The sequence below is a fragment of the Dipodomys spectabilis genome, unplaced genomic scaffold, assembly GCF_019054845.1.
Source record: "Dipodomys spectabilis isolate Male_0828 unplaced genomic scaffold, ASM1905484v1 ptg000826l, whole genome shotgun sequence".
Taxonomy (NCBI): domain Eukaryota; kingdom Metazoa; phylum Chordata; class Mammalia; order Rodentia; family Heteromyidae; genus Dipodomys; species Dipodomys spectabilis.
In genome coordinates this window covers 432142-449087 of record NW_024871503.1, presented here as the reverse complement: position 1 = coordinate 449087, position 16946 = coordinate 432142, and the positions used below count along the sequence as shown (strand labels likewise).

The following is a 16946-nucleotide window of genomic DNA, read 5'->3' as shown; positions in this document are numbered from 1 at the left end:
CCCTCACTGCACAGGGGGCACAGGTGTCAGCATGCAAAGGTCATAGGTCACGTCGCCCGTGGACACACCAGTGCCTTCCTGTCCTCAGCTGCTGGCCACGCCGCCACTTTTCCTCCCTGTGAATCCTTCAAAGTGCGCAGGAAGAAACTTTCCTAGGCCTTAGCTCTGTGAAGACCTAGAAAAGTAAACAGCAGCTGTGGGCAGCAGCCACCTGGCCGTGCCACCCGCTCCTCAGGGGCTGTGTCTGCTGGCAAGTGGGCGGTGGCCCAGACCCAGGGGAGCCGGGAGCACTGCCTCCCGCCAGCGCGGTCTGGCCTGCCTCAGCGGAGCTCACGAGTGGGCCTCCACGCCGGGTGCAAGCTGTCCGCTTGATTGACAGTTCCACATCTCCCTTGGGACAAATGCTCAAGTAAGACGACAAATCTCAGACGTGTACATAATAAAATACTTTATTAGAATCAGTAATTTGTTAAAACAATACCCTTCACACATAGCTAAAGTGCAGATTCTCACCGGGACTCGGCGAGCAAGCCCCAAGCCCTCTTGGTGTGAGAAACCAAGACAAATCCCGCTTCCTGCACAGGAGACCGAGGCACAGTGCTTCCTTCCAGCTTCGAGGGCCCACCTCTTCTCACCTTTCCTGATCTTCAGACAACAGGCTGACAGCACTGAGGAACATCACAAACAGGCTGAGTGTGTCAGTGGCACAATTCACTTTACAAACACTTGCTTCGTCAGGGCAGGACCGCTTGACTGTCAACAGCATATCTCAAACCAAGTATGGCAGCACCCAGTGCTGACGGAAGACCAGCCTGGTGCAGACACCGCCACTTGGCCCGTGGGGAAGGACTCTGTAATTTCCAGGTCTAAGTAGCAGCCAGTTGACACGTGTGCCATACGACTGTCCTAAGGTGACACAGGACACATTGACACAGGACACTGTGTTGTTTAGCAAGAAAAGTTACTAGAAAAGCAAGGCTGGCTGAGGCCCTGTCTGCTGCCCCCAGGGGATGCTGGGACAGTAGAGTAGCTGGGGTAAGAAGAGTAACTATGGGGTCCGAAGGGACACACACACACTCTGCCTCTGGTCACAGATACTTCCTGGGCTCTAATTTAGGAACAAGAAGTTACTTAGGACCTTCCACTTGTTTGGTTTGCTTGGCTGGAACTATATGTGAGCCATGGGCAGTGGTACTAGACTTTGAACTTGCCAGGCAGGGACAATACCACTGAGCCACAATTCAACCCTCCCACCCCCTGCCTTTTTTTTTTCTTGGAAGTGCTGGGGATGAGATCCAGGGCCTTGATCCCAGCCCCCTGCCTGCCAGATCCTTCCATTTGTAGGTCAAGAACCCACTGCAGTTACTGGGGAACCAGCCCAGAGAACTTTTACACTAAAAGAAGCTTCTGGTTTGAGCTACTACAAATGAAATGTAAGGGAAACAAAACCAAAGCTGCCGCCTTCCTCTGAATTAGAAAAATAGTCTCATTATGAAAATAATAGCTTCTGGCACTCACATGGCTCAAAGGTCTCCTAGGAAATGAGTAAGGCATCGAATGCAAATGTTTGCATTCACTTCCGGTCTGGAGAGGCGGGAAAGCCACCAGAGCCATCTGGATGGGGAGGCAGAAATCTCGGCGAGCAGATGAGCTCGCTTCTCCCCAGCACGGCTTGCTTTCTGGTTCTAACCACCACAGGACCATTTCAGACAGAAACCTGGGGTTCCTTCCACTCCACGGCTCTGCCTCCCGCCCTGTCCTTAGTGCAAATTCTGCCCACAACCTGTGTCCTGATCACCCACAGCTGCTACCAGCATGGCCACAAAGGCCCCCCCCCTCCCATAGGTAGCTCACTCCAAAGAAGCAAATAAATAACATCACTGGATTATAAATTACCTTAGAGGACATATATAACTTAACTTTTTTTTAACTTAAAAACACAAAACCCACCAACAACAGAAAAAACCATCTGGAGATAAAGATTATTTAAAGGTCTGTTTTTGCAGAACTAGGTTTTCTAGAAATGGCATTTTCTTTGGTTCCCTCTTCACCTAGGGAGAAAAAAACGACGTTGAGGGTCAGGGCCGGATGGGGAGTGTCTCCTTGAACCCCGAATGGTTGGGCGTGGCTTCCGGCAGTGCCACGGAGTAGTCGGTGGTGGCGAGGAGCAGCGTGTCCAGGGTGCTCTCGGCACACTTGGCGATGAAGCGGATGAAGGGACGCACGTCGCCCTCGTTGGCGACCTCCAGCACGTGGTAGTACTCGGAGCGCTGCTCCTTGCGGATGGTGATGGGCGGGTAGCCGGCCTGCATGAGGATGAGGTTCATCAGCAGCCGAGAGGTCCTGCCGTTGCCGTCGATGAACGGGTGGATGTACACCAGCTTGTAGTGAGCCAAGGCGGCGAACTCCACCGGGTGCAGGTTCATGGCGTCTTCCGAGTTGAGCCACTGCAGGAACTCGTGCATCTGCTTCTCCACCTCGCGCGGATGGGGAGGCACGTGATGTCCCACCAATACCTGGGTCCTCCGAAACCTGCCGGCTTCCACCGGGTCCACGTACCCCAGCACCCGTCGGTGGATCTCCAGCACATCGTCCACCGTGACGGATCCGATGCGTGACACCAGTGTGGTGTTGACGTACTTCATGGCGGCATGCATGCCGATCACCTCGTTCTGCTCCTCCAGGCTCTTGCCCGGCACGGCGTAGCGGGTCTCCAGAATGTGTCTGATCTCCGACAGCGTGAGGGTGTTGCCCTCGATGGCCACCGTGTGGTAGATGTGATGGTAGTACGTCTCCTCCAGGACACGGCGCAGCGCAGAGCTGTCCTTGGGGATAGACAAGAGCTTCTTGACCTTGCCGTCGATGGTGCTGAAATACCGCTGGTCGATCTCCTCCACCAGCGGCAGCATCCGCTCCCGGTTGACCAGCGCCTTCTCGTGGAAGGGGGAGAGGGTCAGAGCCCGGGTGTACAGGTAATCCGCCTGGATGATGTCTTTGTCCTCTTCTGAGAAGATGCCCAGCTCGTTGAGGGCATCCACGTAATGCGGGTCCATCTTGAGGGCGTGCAGGAAGAGCTTGCGTGCTTTGTCCCGCTTGCCCTGACGCTTCATCTCCAGCGCTTGGTTCAGAGCTGCTCTGGCTTCTAGCTTGCCTGCTAGGAGACAGCCAGAGGCCTGGTCAGTCCACATCCCAGCCACGCTCCCACGGCCCCAGCCATTCCCTGCACACCGGTGGGAACCCAGTGGGCCTGTCTTCCGCTGGGACCATGCCGAGGGCTTGGCATTAAGTGTCCTGTCCCTTTCCCACTGTGTTACTGTCCCAGGCCCATAGCTCCAACAGGTGAGCTCTCCTACCTCGGCTGCTCATCCCATCCCGGGCCTAGGGGTGCTGCTATTCAGCCTAGTGTCTGGGTCACCATCCCTGGACATTCTATCTTTCTCTCTGTCTCCCCTTCCTATTCTTCCCTCCCTCCCTTTGTTCCTTTCCTTGGTGTGCCAATACTAGGGCTTGAACCCCGGGCCTAGGCACTGTCCTTTAGCTTTTTTGCTCAAGGCTGTCACTCTCATCACCTGAGCTACACCTCTACGTCCAGCTTTTTGCTGGTTAGTTGGAAACAAGAATGTCACAGGCCTTTCTTCCCAGGCTGACTTTGAACTGTGATCCTCAGATCGCAGCCTCCTGAGTAGCTAGGATGACAGGCGTGAGTCATAAGCACCTGGCTGTCTGGGCTGTTTGTTTCAATGGTTGCATTTTGTGCACAGTGGGAAGGTGTCCTCTGGTGGTCTGCGGTCGCGCTTGCTTGTTACACTGGGGGAGGTGCGTGCTGAGCATCTGAGGGCTGAGGCAGGGGTGCCTCAGGCCCCCCCTCTTTCAGGATGTAGGGGTTGGAGGCACCTGGCTATGGATGCAGCCCTCTTTTCACAGCGGGTCATCCACATATCCACATCTTGAGGACTCTGCGGCCTTTCACCCTGCACCATGCCCACTCATGGCAGGGACCCAATGCATACGCCACCTCCGGTCCTTTGTGCTTCCCCTACCCCCGTGATGCTATCTATGGCTTGCTCACCATTCAGCTCGTCTCAGCTGGGAGCTCAGGGCTGACTTATTCACCACAATTCCCCTGGGCCCTGCTCACAGGACCCAGCAGGACCTCTGCAAACATCTTTCTTCTTAATAAGCATTACGCTGGGTACCCCTGGCTCCTGCCTGTAATCCTAGCTACTCAGGATGCTGAGATTTGAGGATCTTAGAAGCTATCCAAGACACTGTTATTATTATATGTTTTGGTCGGTGGTGGGGCTTGGACTCTCGGGCTGTTTGTTGTCCCTGAGCTTTTCAACTCAAGGCTAATGCTCTACAACTTGAGCCACAGTACCACTTCTAGTTTTCTGGTGGTTCACAGACTTTCTTGCCCAAGCTGGCTCTGAACTGCAATCCTCAGATCTCAGCCTCCTGAGTAGCTGGGATTACAGGGGTGAGCTACCAGCGCCCGGCAACACTGTTACTTTTAATTAACCACCAAAAAGCTGGAAGTATAGCTGTGGCTCAAGTGGGAGAGCGGCAGCCTTGAGTGAAAAAGCCAAGTGAGAGCACAAGGCCCCGAGTTCAAGCCCCAGCAATAGCACAAAAGAAAAAAGCATTCTGCCTTACCTGGAGATGCCTTGGTTTTGACCACTAACAGCCCCGAGTCCCTGGAGGTGACGCTGAGCTCCGTGGACAGGCTGGTGCGCTTGGTGGTGGCGTGCTGCGCCCTGTCCAGTTTGCTGCTGAGCAGGTAGAAGCCTTTGAGCACAGCCAAGCAGCGCTCCTCCACTGCCGCCAGCGGCAGCAGCAAGGCCAGCAGCGACCCCAGGGCCATGCTCAGCAGTGTCAGCCACAGGACACGGCCCCAGACCGAGACCCATTTTGGTTCGGTCACCGCCATCACTGACGCCATCGGCATGAGCGTCATCTGGATTCAGGGGTGGGCCCCCCTGCACATGTCAGGTGGGCTGGGTAACAGCAGGACCTGCAAGGAATGGAAAGTTGTAGAGGCAGAAACAGAAATGGATCCGTTCCAGAGGACAGGTGGGGAGGGCTGCTCTGGACGACCCCCCCTCCCCCCCAATGCCTTCTGATTCCTCAGGGACCAGGCCTAGCTCTCACAGCCTGCAAGGACTGGTGTGACGGAAAACTCATGCTGCGGTGGGCGAGGTGCAGTACCTAGTGCCAGGTCTGGCACTAAACACTAAGTACCACCTCAGACCTATTATCTCTCACCACCTTAAACAGCCTGAGCAGGGGGTGCTGATCTGATTTTCATGCTCTACAAGGGGAAACTGAGGCTGGCAGAAGTGAATTGCCAAAGTCACCAAGAGAGAGCCTGAGGACACAAACTCTGGAATTCTACAGCTTGAAAGCACCTCAACCACCATCTCTGAGCCCTTAAAACCTGGCATTTGATGCCCAGATAACACAGATCCACCATGGCGGTTCTCTAGGACATTAGCAGTGGCTGCAGCATGGCGGCTGTCTTCCTCCCGTGACCCTGATTCAGCCTCGGTGCTCACAGTGCTGTTCCCTCCAACCTTCCTTCCCTGGCCTGCCCCTCAGGGATCTTGCTGAGAGACCAGGCAGTGGAGCATCTGGAAAGGAAGTCAGGCCTTGGGTCAGCACGACTGACCAAAGGCACGGAGTGTGGGGACGGGCAGGGGGGGTGGAGGAGGGCAGAGTTTTCAAGCACCATTGTGCCAACAATAAGCATTTATTGGGCAACTATGGGGGTGCTGGACACTTGAGCTGGGCACACCTCTCGTCTCCCCAGATCTTAACTCACACCACCATGAGGAGGAAGAGCTACCCATAACTCCACGCTGCAGGTGAGGGAAATCAAGGCCCGGCCGGTAAGTTCAGTTCCAGGAGAAGGGGAGGGGGGCGCGGAGGGCAGGAAGGATCTGGGGTCTGGGGTCCCAGATTCATCCTGAGGCGGGGCCCCCGGAGGCTTCGCCTCTCCTGCCCGTCAAAGCACGGAGGACAGCCGGCTCCCCGGTGCCGGGGGTGCGCGGGAGGGGGAAACTGAGGCCAGGAGGGGCGGAGGGACCGCGGGAAGGCCACTCAGCAGACCCGGACTTAGCGAACCCCGCCCAGGGCTCGCGGCCCCACGGCGCCCTTCGGAGCCCCGCGGGCCTCACCCCCCGCCTCACCGCGCGCCGCTGCGGGGCCTTCCGGCCGCGCTCCCCACACTCGCAGGCTCCGCGCCGGCCGGCTCTCCCCCCGCCACTACCAGGACCTTCTCCACACCGCCGGCCTTGTGGAGACTCCGCCCCCGGAGACTTCCCATTGGACAATCCGCTACGCTCGTCGCAGTGGATTGGTTTCCCCCACCTGTCCATCCCCGGCATTTCCGGGTTCTGCCGTCCGCGTCGGCTAACCCGGGAAAAGCCCGCCGTGGGCCACTCCCATTGGTTGTCGTTGGCGCGGGTCTCGTGCCCGGCAGCAGCCAATCAACAGCGGAGGGGCGTGGCCCGGGTCACAGGCGGGCGGAGCAGGTGTGCGAATCCCTTGTGGGTGCAGAGTTGGGGGCGCGCAAGGTGTCGGGCCCGCGATCCTCGCATCTGCGCTGGCGCCGGTCCTGGGGCTTGAGCCCAGGGCCCGAACCCCTGGTCCTTGAGCTTTTTCGCTGAAGGCTGGAGCTGTACCACTCGAGCCACAGCTCCACCCCCTCTGGGAGAGCTGCCCTTCACCGTCGTGGAAGCCCACGCATCCTGAAACGCGGCCTGTGCGGAGGGCGTGCCCCGGAAACGCCGTGCTCCACGCTGGTGGCATGGCGGGCCCTGGGCTCAGATCCAGCCCACCGGACTTGTAGTCTTCGAGCTCGGGATCTGCAGGAGGCTTTCGGCCCTCCAGCCGCCTCATCTCCCAGCGCGCGCAGCACAGCCTGCCGTGGCCCCAGCCCGTGATCCTGGCCGCCAGGGCGGTGGAGATAGGGACGGCCCGGCTCTGGGCCGGCCAGGGCACAAGCATCCCCCAGACGGCGTCTCACTGAATAGCCGGGAGCAGTGGTCTAGGCCTGGGAAGGTGGGGAGGCGTGTGTTGGGGGAGGACCCAACCTCAAAATAACAAGGCAAAAAAAAGGGGGGGGGGACCGGAGACATGGCCCAAACGGTAGAGTTCCTGCCAAAGTTCAGTCTCCAGTACTCAAATTCACTGCCTTGAATTTGAAACCCCGGGAACAAACTCTAGAGGCTTCTTCTGAGTGTCTGGGATTACAGGTGTGCGCCATTACAGCCAACCTCTTTTTATGTTCTGCCTTCCAGATTTTTAAACAGTAGTTAGGTCTTCCTGCTGGCGATGGGGTCTGCCAGATTGCAAGCTTTGGTTTAGGGGTTTTTAAGATGCGCTGGGAAGAAACCCCACAAGCCACCGTGTCTGAACACCAGGGGGCAGTAGCTCACTGGCATCCCTCCAGCGAATCCCCTTGTCAGGAGATTGCACTTAATTTCTTCCTTGACTTCGTCTGCATTCAGCTGTGTTGAATGCACAAAATATGGTCCCTGAAGCGACATTGAAAAGTTAGCTTTTTCCATCCTAAACATTCTGTATTACATGGAAATTGCCTCCCCACGGCCTACCAAGGACTTAAAAAAAAACAACTTGCCTTGACACATGACAAAGAACCCAGAAAGGGGCTGGCCTGGGAAATGTGTCCATTATGCAAAGCACAGCAAAGCAAAACAAAACACCTTCTGCATCTCTAAGAAACAGCAGCAGTGTTTCTTGCTGGCAGAGGTGGAGCCTTCCATCTATGGCTCCGGAAAAACCAAACTCCACAATTTGAAGCAAGCCCTGCCTGTCCATGCTCTCCTCACCCCCAGCTTCCTCTCCTCCCAGCTCAGCCTTGCAGCTTTTTGTCCCTGTGACCACTTGCCCCTTATACACATGCAGGCCTCCTGGAGGGGTTGGGGGACCCCTTGTGGGTGTACTGGGCTGATGATGGCCTCATGGTGTCAAATTCATTTTCACCACTGTGCTACAATTCACACATGAATACCCCTTATTTCCAGGGCAAGTCATTTGGGGGGAACAGTACTTTGTATTTAAAATACATACATACATACATACATGTGTTTATCTATATATCTATATCTATATGCTTCAAGTGGTAGAGACCTGCCTAGCAAATGCAAGGCACTGAATTCAAACCCCAATACTGCCCCCCCCAAAGATGCAGAATGCTTTTTTTCTTTTTAAATACTTTATTTCTCTCTTCCCGCCCTTCTTTCCTCCCTCCCTCCCTCTCTCCCTTCCTTCCTTCCTTCCTTCCTTAGTTCTTTCATTTTTTTCTCTTTGGGCCAGACCTGGGGCTTGAACTCTAGGCCTGGGCACTGTCCCTGAGAGATTCAGCTCAAGGTGAGCATTCTACCACTTGAGCCACAGCGCCACTTCTGGTTTTCTGGTGGTTAGTTGTAGATAAAAGTCTCATGGACTTTCCTGTCTGGGCTGGCTTTGAGCCTTGCTCATCAGATCTCAGCCTCCTGAGTAGCTAGGATTACAGGTGTGAGTCAGTGGTGCCTGGCTCATTAGTTTATTAAAGGCCAAATGGCATCATGGTTTGAGTCAAGAGTCTTTAAGAACAGCTTAGATGGGTGAGTCTAGCTATAGTGTCTTTTAAGATTTCAGTCAAGGTGCTGTGAGGGTTGTATCTGGAGGGCTGTGCTAGCTGAGGGCTGTGGTACGTGTGGGCTGTAGTGTCTGAGGCTGTAGTACCTGAGGGCTGTGGTACATGTGGGCTGTAGTGTTTGAGGGCGGTAGCTGGGGCATCTCTTTCTTCAGTGTCTTACTGGCCAGGGATGTCAGCTCTTCTCCATGTGGGTTTCTCCATGCAGTTGATTGAGTGTCCTCACAATATGGCAGCTGGCTCCTTCCATGAATGGACTCCTCCCACCCATGCTCCGTTCAAGAGTGCCAAGTGTTCTATCCCTCTAGGAAAGTCACACAGACCTCATCTGTGCTGTGCTGTGCTCCTGGCCACACACATCAGCCTTGGCTCACAGTGGGCAGGCAAGCCCCCTCCCCACCCCCCCAGGCTTGCCAGGAGAAGAGAGTCCCTGGAGCCTTCTTGGAGGCCCCAACCCTATACACAGCACCCCTTTTCCTGCTTAGTCTCAACATTTCTAACTGCCGGCATTCAGGGGCCTTCAGAGACTTTGAGGCAGGCGCTATGCAGACGTGAGACCCATCTGCCCCTCCCCAGCTGTGCCATGGTAGTTTCCCAGCCCAGCTCTCCTGATCAGCTGGAGAAGCCGCCCACTCCTGCCTAAAAATATGGTCCTGTTGACATGGAGACCAGCCCAGGTGCTCAATATGCAGTTTGAGATCACAGCCTCTGAAAGCTGTGACTAATGTGACTTCCCAGCGGGGACAGTGACTCAGGCTGGCCACGAGGCCCCCCCAGGACCCCTGTCTAACAACCTCCTCCTTCTCCAGTCCCTCTGCTTTACCTGACTTGAGGCGGCCAGGCAGAGCCACCAGGTGGAGGGTGGGGTGGGGTGGGGGGTGGGGGGAGGACTGCCTACCCCTCCCGGTTCCAGACTGCTGTTCCCGCATCTGGGAGGAAGCTTGCTATTGTCATGGTAACCGTGGAGCCCTGGAAATGAACATGGGTACCTGGCTGGCCTAGAAAGCCAAGCTGTTCATACGCATCCCTCTCTTGTATAGAGATAAGAATTCCCAGAAGGGCTTGGCCAGACATCAAAGCGTCTATTTCAGGTGTTGAGGAAGTGCACTTAAAAAAACTTCCGGGATAATGTGTGCGGCCCTGATCAGAGAGGAGGTGATGGCCACGGAGCAGGACAAACAGCAAAAGGGATTGGGGGTGAGTTAGGTAGTAGGGGCAGGTGGGAAGCTCCTCTCTGCTCTCCTGAGAGCTGCCGAGTTGGTTGTAGGGACTGTACCTGATGCATACACTTCTAGAATATTCCCTGACTTCCACGGGGCATAGGGAGCTTGAGCAGCATACGAGGAACAGAAACAGGTAAGTTTTTTTTTTTTTTTTAAGACATTCTAGAGTGACTCGCTTGATCTTCCTTTGTTTCTTCTCCTTTTCTTGGGGCTTCAATTTTTTTCTAGTCCTAGGGCTTGAACTCATGGCCTAGACACTATCCCTGAACTTTTTTTTTCCTCAAGTACTTTGCCACTTGAGCCACAGCTCCATGTCCAGCTTTTTTTTTTTTTTTTTTTAGGGGAGGGAGTGTTGAACCCAGGGCCTGGGCACTATCCCTGAGTGCTTTTTTTTTTGTCGGCTGTGGGGCTTGAACTCTGGGCCTGGGCGCTGTCCCTCAGCTCTTCAGCTCAAGGCGAGCGCTCTACCACTTGAGCTACAGCGCCACTTCCGGTTTTCTGGTGGTTTATTGGAGATCGGAGTCTCACGGTCTCTCCTGCCCGGGCTGGCTTTGAACCTCGATCTTCAGATCTCAGCCTCCCGAGTAGCTAGGATTACAGGCGTGAGCCACCAGCGCCCGGCTTTCCCTGAGTGCTTTTACCCAAAGTTAGTGATCTACCACTTTGAGCCACAGCACCACTTCTAGTTTTTGAGTGGTTTAATGGAGATAAGAGTCTCAAGGACTTTCCTGCTTGGGCTGGCTTTAAACCATGAACCTCAGATCCTGAATAGCTAGGATTACAAGCATAAACTTCCAGCACTTGACCCATGTCCAGCTTTTTGTTGGTTAATTGGAGAGAAGAGTTTCATGGAATTTCCTGCCTGCGCTGGCTTTGAACTTCAATCCTAAATTACTAGAATTACAGGTGTAGCCACTGGCACCTGTACAGTTGCTGGGGCTTGAACTCAGGGCCTTGTACTCCAGCTTAGCTCTCATGTTTAAGGCTGATGCTCTACCACTTGAGCCATAGCTTCACTTCTGGTTTTTGATGACTACTTGGAGATAAAGAGTCTCTCAGATTCGTTTGCCTGGGCTGGCTACAAACGGTGATCCTCTGATCTCAGTCTCCTGAGTTAGCTATTAGTTGTTTATAGAAACAACTTTCTTTCCTCCTAATATTGTATCCTACAACACACTACTTAACTAAAATCTGTAATTATAGCAGCAAGTACAGCCTATAGGGATGAGGCTGGGAACAAACATCTCATTGTGTACAGCCCAAGCTCTGATGACTGGTGGCGCAATTGTCTTTGGGGTTGACTGTAATATTTGGGAACTCAGGGACCAGCAGGTTCAGCCATTCCCTTTATTTCTTGTGTGTGTGTGTGTGTGTGTGTGTGTGTGTGTGTGCGTGTGCGTGTGTGCTTGCATGTTTGCTGGTCCCAGGCTTGAACTTGGGGCCTGGGCACTGTCCCTGAGCTTTGCCACTCAGTGCTACCCACTTCTACCACTTGAGCCACAGTTCCATTTCTGGTTTTCTGGTGGTTCAGTGGAGATAAGAGTCTCACTGGGACTTTCCTGCCTGGTCTGGCTTCGAACTGTGATCCTCAGATCTCAGCCTCCTGAGTAGCTAGGATTACATGCATCAGCCACCAGTGCCCAGCTCTGTTTTTTTTTTTTTTTTATAATATGCATAGACAGCTGCTACCCAGATCTCTTTAAGAGGGCACAGCGATTTTAAAGGCTCTGGCTAATTAGTGAGTGTTCAGAGTGTCCAGTCTTTCTTTTGTCCTCTTCTCTTCCCCCAGAGAAATGGAAGGGACAGGAAGTGAGCAGCGCTGACACATCTCCGCTCGCTCTCTATAAAGAGGGAAATTAGCTGCTCTAATAATCATGAATATTAATGTCTAGCCAATTTCACTCCATTAAAATGATGATGTATCATTCCGACTCAGTGCTTTCAGGGAGGCTGCCCCAGGGGCTGTTGGGGGTTCTGGACGGTTTGCAACAGTCACAAGCTGAATTCACGCTCAGCTCTACCCTAGCTCCGTGCAGGACGGGCCCTGGACCCCACGCCCCCTGCCCCCTCGATCAGGTCTCTCAGCCTTTAGAGGGGGCACTTGCCCTGGCTTTAGAGCCCAGGAGATGTCATTGCCATGGAGCCTTGCCTCCTTGGAAAGAGCCGTCCCCTGTCTGCCGGCCTCCCGCCCTGGTCTACAGAGACTCTGGGACGTGGGCCCTGTGTACGGCTGGTCACTCGAGTCCACGTCCCCAGCCAGTGCGCTGGCCAAAGGGGGCGTGTCTATCCTCTGGAGATGGGGGCTGGGGTGGAGGCCCTGTAATGCTGGTGCACTGCGTCTGAGCAAAATGCCAGGTGTAGAGCGTGGGCAGTCACGCCCACTTTCACCCACGCAGGACAGCCATGCACACAGACACAGCTGAGGGGCGGGTGTGGGGGGCGCGGGCGTCCTGAGCACCCCCTGTGTGTCGGTTCAGGTCTCTCCTGTGCCCAGCAGGGTCCTGGGATCACCACTGCATCCTCATCATGAAGAAGAGCCCTCCCTTCTGCTCTTCTTCCCTCTTTCCCTTCCTCTTCCTTCCCTCCCCATCCTCCTCCTTTCCTCCATCCCTTTCTCCTCTCTCCCTACCCTCCCTCCTTCCTGCTCTTCCTTCCTTCCTTCCTTTTTTCCTTCTCTCCCTTCCTCCCCCTCTTTCTCTCTTTCTCTTTCTCCTTTCTTTCTCTATTTCTCTTTCTCTTTCTCTCTCTTCTCTTTCTTTTCTCTCTCTCTCTCTCTTTCTCCTTTCTTTCTTTCTTTCTTTCTTTCTTTCTTTCTTTCTTTCTTTCTTTCTTTCTTTCTTTCTTTCTTTCTTTCTTTCTTTCTTCCTTTCTTTCTTCCTTTCTCTTCCTTTCTTCCTTTCCTGCCAGTTCTGGGACTTGTTCTAGGGCCCTAAGGGCTGTCCCTAAGCCTTTTGCTCAAGACTAGTGCTCTACCACTAGAGCCAGAGCTCCACTTACAGTTTTTTGGTGCTAAATTGGAGATAAGAATCTAATGGACTTTCTGCCTGGGCTGACTTTGAACCACAGTCTACCAGATCTCAGCCTCCGAGGTGGCCAGGATTGCAGGCCTGAGCCACTGGCACCCGGCTTTCCCCTTCTGTTTCTGATCTTAGTTTGGGGACTGCACTGCATCCAGGAAGTCTCAGCTAATACAGTTGTCCCAGGACAGGCCTCTGTTACTGCTGCAGCCTGATGAGGCTTTTTGCTTTGTGCTCCCGGCTGCACAGGCTAGGAGGGAAGGGTGTATCTGTCATGGCCTCCAGCCCCCAGGCTCTCTTCCCATCTGCCCACAGACAGACGGCTCTGTGATAACAAGAAGAGCAAGACAGAATAAGAGCAGTGCTGTGGAGAAAATCACTTTGCAAGCTCTGCAAGTTGGCTGCACACGCAGGGTGGCTGATACCTCATTTCCCAGCCTGCTGCTGGGGACCAGCCTCTGACATCAGCCATTCTGGCCGCCATTGGTGCACAGCAGAGTGGCTCATCCTTACTCCCTTACCCACTGCGCCTTCCTCGAACTCGTCACTACCCAACATTAGAACAGGAACATTGTGTGTGTGTGTGTGTGTGTGTGTGTGTGTGTAAACAGGGGCTTGAACTCAGAGCCTCACGCTCTCTCTTGGCCTTTCTGGTGAAGCCAGGCCCTCTACCACTTGTGCCCTTTTCGTGATTCTCAAGGCAGCGCTTCAGGTTAGTCCCAAACTGGCCTGGCCTGTGATCCTCCTATTTGTGCTTCTCCTGTGTCCCTGGGATGGCAGGCGGGGCCACTGCCCCCAGCAAGTGAGCTGCCCTCACAGCTTGGGGTGACAGTATGTGCTACTATGTCTGGTCAATGGTCAAAATGGAGTTTTGTTAACCTTATTTTCTTTTGGTCCTGGGCTAACTGGGATCCCCCAGTCTTCATCATCCACAAGTGGCTAGGATTACAGACGTGACCCACTGTGCCCAGCTGATGTCAGAACCCAAACATAACACAGCTCCAGCACTGATATCACAGTTTCTGTAGAACTTGAAGTTATGGTATAGCCACTCACCCAATCCTCCTTCCTTCCTTCCCTCCCTCCTTTCTCTCCTTTCTCTTCTTTCTTTCTTTCTTTCTTTCTTTCTTTCTTTCTTTCTTTCTTTCTTTCTTTCTTTCTTTCTTTCTTTCTTTCTTTCTTTCTTTCTTTCTTTCTTTCTTTCTTTCTTTCTTGTCAGTAATGGCTCTTGAACTCACTTGGGTGCAATCTATGAGCTTTTTTTTTTGGTAGGTATGGGGCTTAAACTCTGGGCCTGAGCACTATCCCTCAGCTCTTCAGCTCAAGGGGAGCTCTACCACTTGAGCCACAGCACCACTTCCAGTGTCCAGGTGGTTCTTTGGAGGTAAGAATCTCACGGACTTTCCTGCCTGGGCTGGCTTTGGTCCACAATCCTCAGATCTCATCCTACTGAGTAGCTAGGATGACAGGCGTGAGCCACCGGTGCCTGGATCCCTGAGCTCATTTACTCAAGGCTACCACTCTACCACTTGGAGCTACAGCATCACTTCCAGTTTTCTAGTGGCTCACTAGAGATAAGAGTCTCAGAGACTTTCCTGCGCTAGCTGGCTTAGAACTAAGTGCTTAGATCTCAATCTCCTGAGTAGCTAGTGTTACAGGTGTGAGCCACCAGCACCCAGCTCCTTTCCTGCCTCTTCTCTCCTCCTCCCCTTCTCTCTTTCTTTCCCCTCCTCCCTCCTCCCCTCCCCTCCTCTCCTTAGGTCTGTGGGGAACTGTCCACAGTCCTGAAATTGGTTATTTCTCCCCCCCCCCCCCCCCGCCCCCCAACCCACAGTTTCTGACAAAGGAACAGGATTGCCTCCTCTTCCTGCCTGCGAGCTCCCAGCCTCTCTGCCTGGTAGAGGAAGACAGCCATGTTTTCCTCCCCTGTCAGGTTGCCAACACACTAGTTTCCATGACAGCAGAGCTGGGGTGGAAAGCCGTCCCCTTGAGGGCCCTGGAAATTGGACAGTTTCCCTCCACCCGCTTTTTCCCTTTTAATCCATTTGGCCGTAAGAGTACAAAGTTCCAGGAAGGGGTTGACATGGGGTGGAAGGGCTGCTCATGGCGGGGAGGGGGTTGGGGGGGGGGAGAGTGCACAGTGGTGGCGGTGGTGAGGGCAGGGTCTCCCCATTTTACGATCTCTGTGGCTGTTTGGACCCTCCACAGAATGCTCTGAGCAGGGGGGGCCCAGGTGCCTGGGACTCCTCTCCAAGGGACCTGCCTTCTGGAACGCTGTCTAAGCCGTAACTCTCAGCAGTGGGACCCCCCCCCCCCGCCCCCTCCGGAGCACAGTGACACACTGGAGGAGCCAATCAGAGCCGAGGGCCTCAGGGCCACCTCAGGAGACAGTGCTGCACACCCAGCTGCAAGTCCAAAGCCAAAGGACAAGGTGTGGCTTCGGCCCACCATCCTAGCTATTCCCAAGGCTGAGAGCTGAAGATCATCGTTCGGAGCCAGCTGGGGCAGGAGAGTCTGTGGGATTCTTATCTGTAATTGATGAATTAATTTACTAATTAATCACAGAGCTCAAGCCCTGGGTTCAAGCCCCAGGACTGGAAAGAAAGAAAGAAACAAACAAAAGAATAAGAAGGAAGAGTGCGTTTACCTTCAGCGGCAGGCACTTGGTCATCTAACTTACTTTGTTAGCGTGTCTCTACTACAGACTTTTATGTCCTCAGCTAGAGGCCTAGGGCCGGTCCTGGATTTTCTGTGTGGTCAGCAGGAGAGAAAGTACCTCAGAGAAGGAAGATGCCCTCTACCACAGCGGGGAGGGAGGCTTGCAAACTTCTAAGAGGCCATTGGAAAGGGATATTGAAATACACTGGGAAGACATAGCCCAGCCAGAAACACAAACATACACACCAAAACACACAAAACACATCGAGGCAGACACACACACACACACACACACACACACACACACACACACACACACGAAATACAAATTTATACATAGGGTGAGTGAGGGCAAACATCACAATGAAACTCCCATTTATGTAACTAACTTATGCTCATACAAATATCTTTAATTTATGCAAATACAAATGTTGTTGCAAAAAAGAAAAAAAAGAAAGCTTTTATTTCAAGTGTGGCCAGAAGTCATTCTGAAGAGGCACCACGCTGGGAGGCACACATATAATCTTTTTTTTTTTTTTTGTCAGTCATGGGGCCTGAACTCTGGGCCTGGGTGCTGTCCCTCAGCTCTTCAGCTCAAGGCTAGCACTCTACCACTTGAGCCACAGCGCCACTTCCGGCTTTTTTCTTATGTGGTGCTGAGGAATCGAACCCAGGGCCTCGAGCATGCAAGGCAACTGCTCTACCACTGAGCCACCTTCCCAGCCCCACATATAATCTTTTTTGTATTTTATTTTTATCTTTTTGGTGCTGGTCCTGGGGCTTGAACTCATGGCCTGGGCACTGTCCCTGAGCTTCTTTTACGGCTAACTCTCTACCATTGAGCCTCAGCTCCACTTTGGGGTTTTCTGGTGGTTTATTGGAAATAAGAGTCTCACAGACTTTTTGGCTCTAGCTGGCTTCAAACCATGATCCTTAGATCTCAGCCTCCTGAGTATCTAGGATTACAGGTTCCAATATGTATTTTAAAAGACATACTTGGGATGGGAAGATGGCTCAGTGGTAGAGTGCTTGCCTTGCAAGCATGAGGCCCTGGTTCAATTCCTCAGCACCACATAAGAATAAAAAGCCGGAAGTGGCAGAGCACTAGCCTTGAGCTGAAGAGCTGAGGGACAGCACCCAGGCCCAGAGTTCAGGCCCCATGACTGACAACACACACACACACACACACACACACACACACACACACACCCTAACTTCTTCGTGCCAGTAGCTGGTGGCAGGTGGGTGTGGGGTGTGGGGGAGTGGGGAGCAGCGACCACAGGTGTGCAGGTGTGCTGGATGGGGTGCATAGTGGGTAGAGGAGGCCGGGCTGGCTGATGGGTTGTGTGCTGGGTCACGGTGGGGGGTCAGACTTGGTTTGTCTGTTTA

General features: G+C 53.6%; 1 protein-coding gene across 3 annotated transcripts; it reads right to left on the bottom strand.

Moving 5' to 3' along the window:
• Positions 1 to 424: 424 nt before the first annotated feature.
• On the bottom strand, positions 425 to 6276 carry Ficd (FIC domain protein adenylyltransferase). Of its 3 annotated transcripts, none has more exons than XM_042673432.1 (4): positions 6186 to 6256; positions 5530 to 5627; positions 4654 to 5011; positions 425 to 3151 (listed from the first exon to the last, which is right to left on the bottom strand). In XM_042673432.1, the coding sequence occupies exons 3-4, from the start codon at positions 4952 to 4954 to the stop codon at positions 2079 to 2081; spliced, it is 1374 nt and encodes a 457-aa protein (XP_042529366.1). In that variant the 5' UTR covers positions 4955 to 5011; positions 5530 to 5627; positions 6186 to 6256; the 3' UTR covers positions 425 to 2078. The 3 variants fall into 3 exon arrangements, with proteins under 3 accessions (XP_042529366.1, XP_042529364.1, XP_042529365.1); XM_042673430.1 differs by having other exon boundaries at positions 425 to 3154; positions 6186 to 6255; XM_042673431.1 differs by lacking the exon at positions 5530 to 5627 and having other exon boundaries at positions 425 to 3154; positions 6186 to 6276.
• Between the last annotated feature and the right edge of the window lie 10670 nt (positions 6277 to 16946).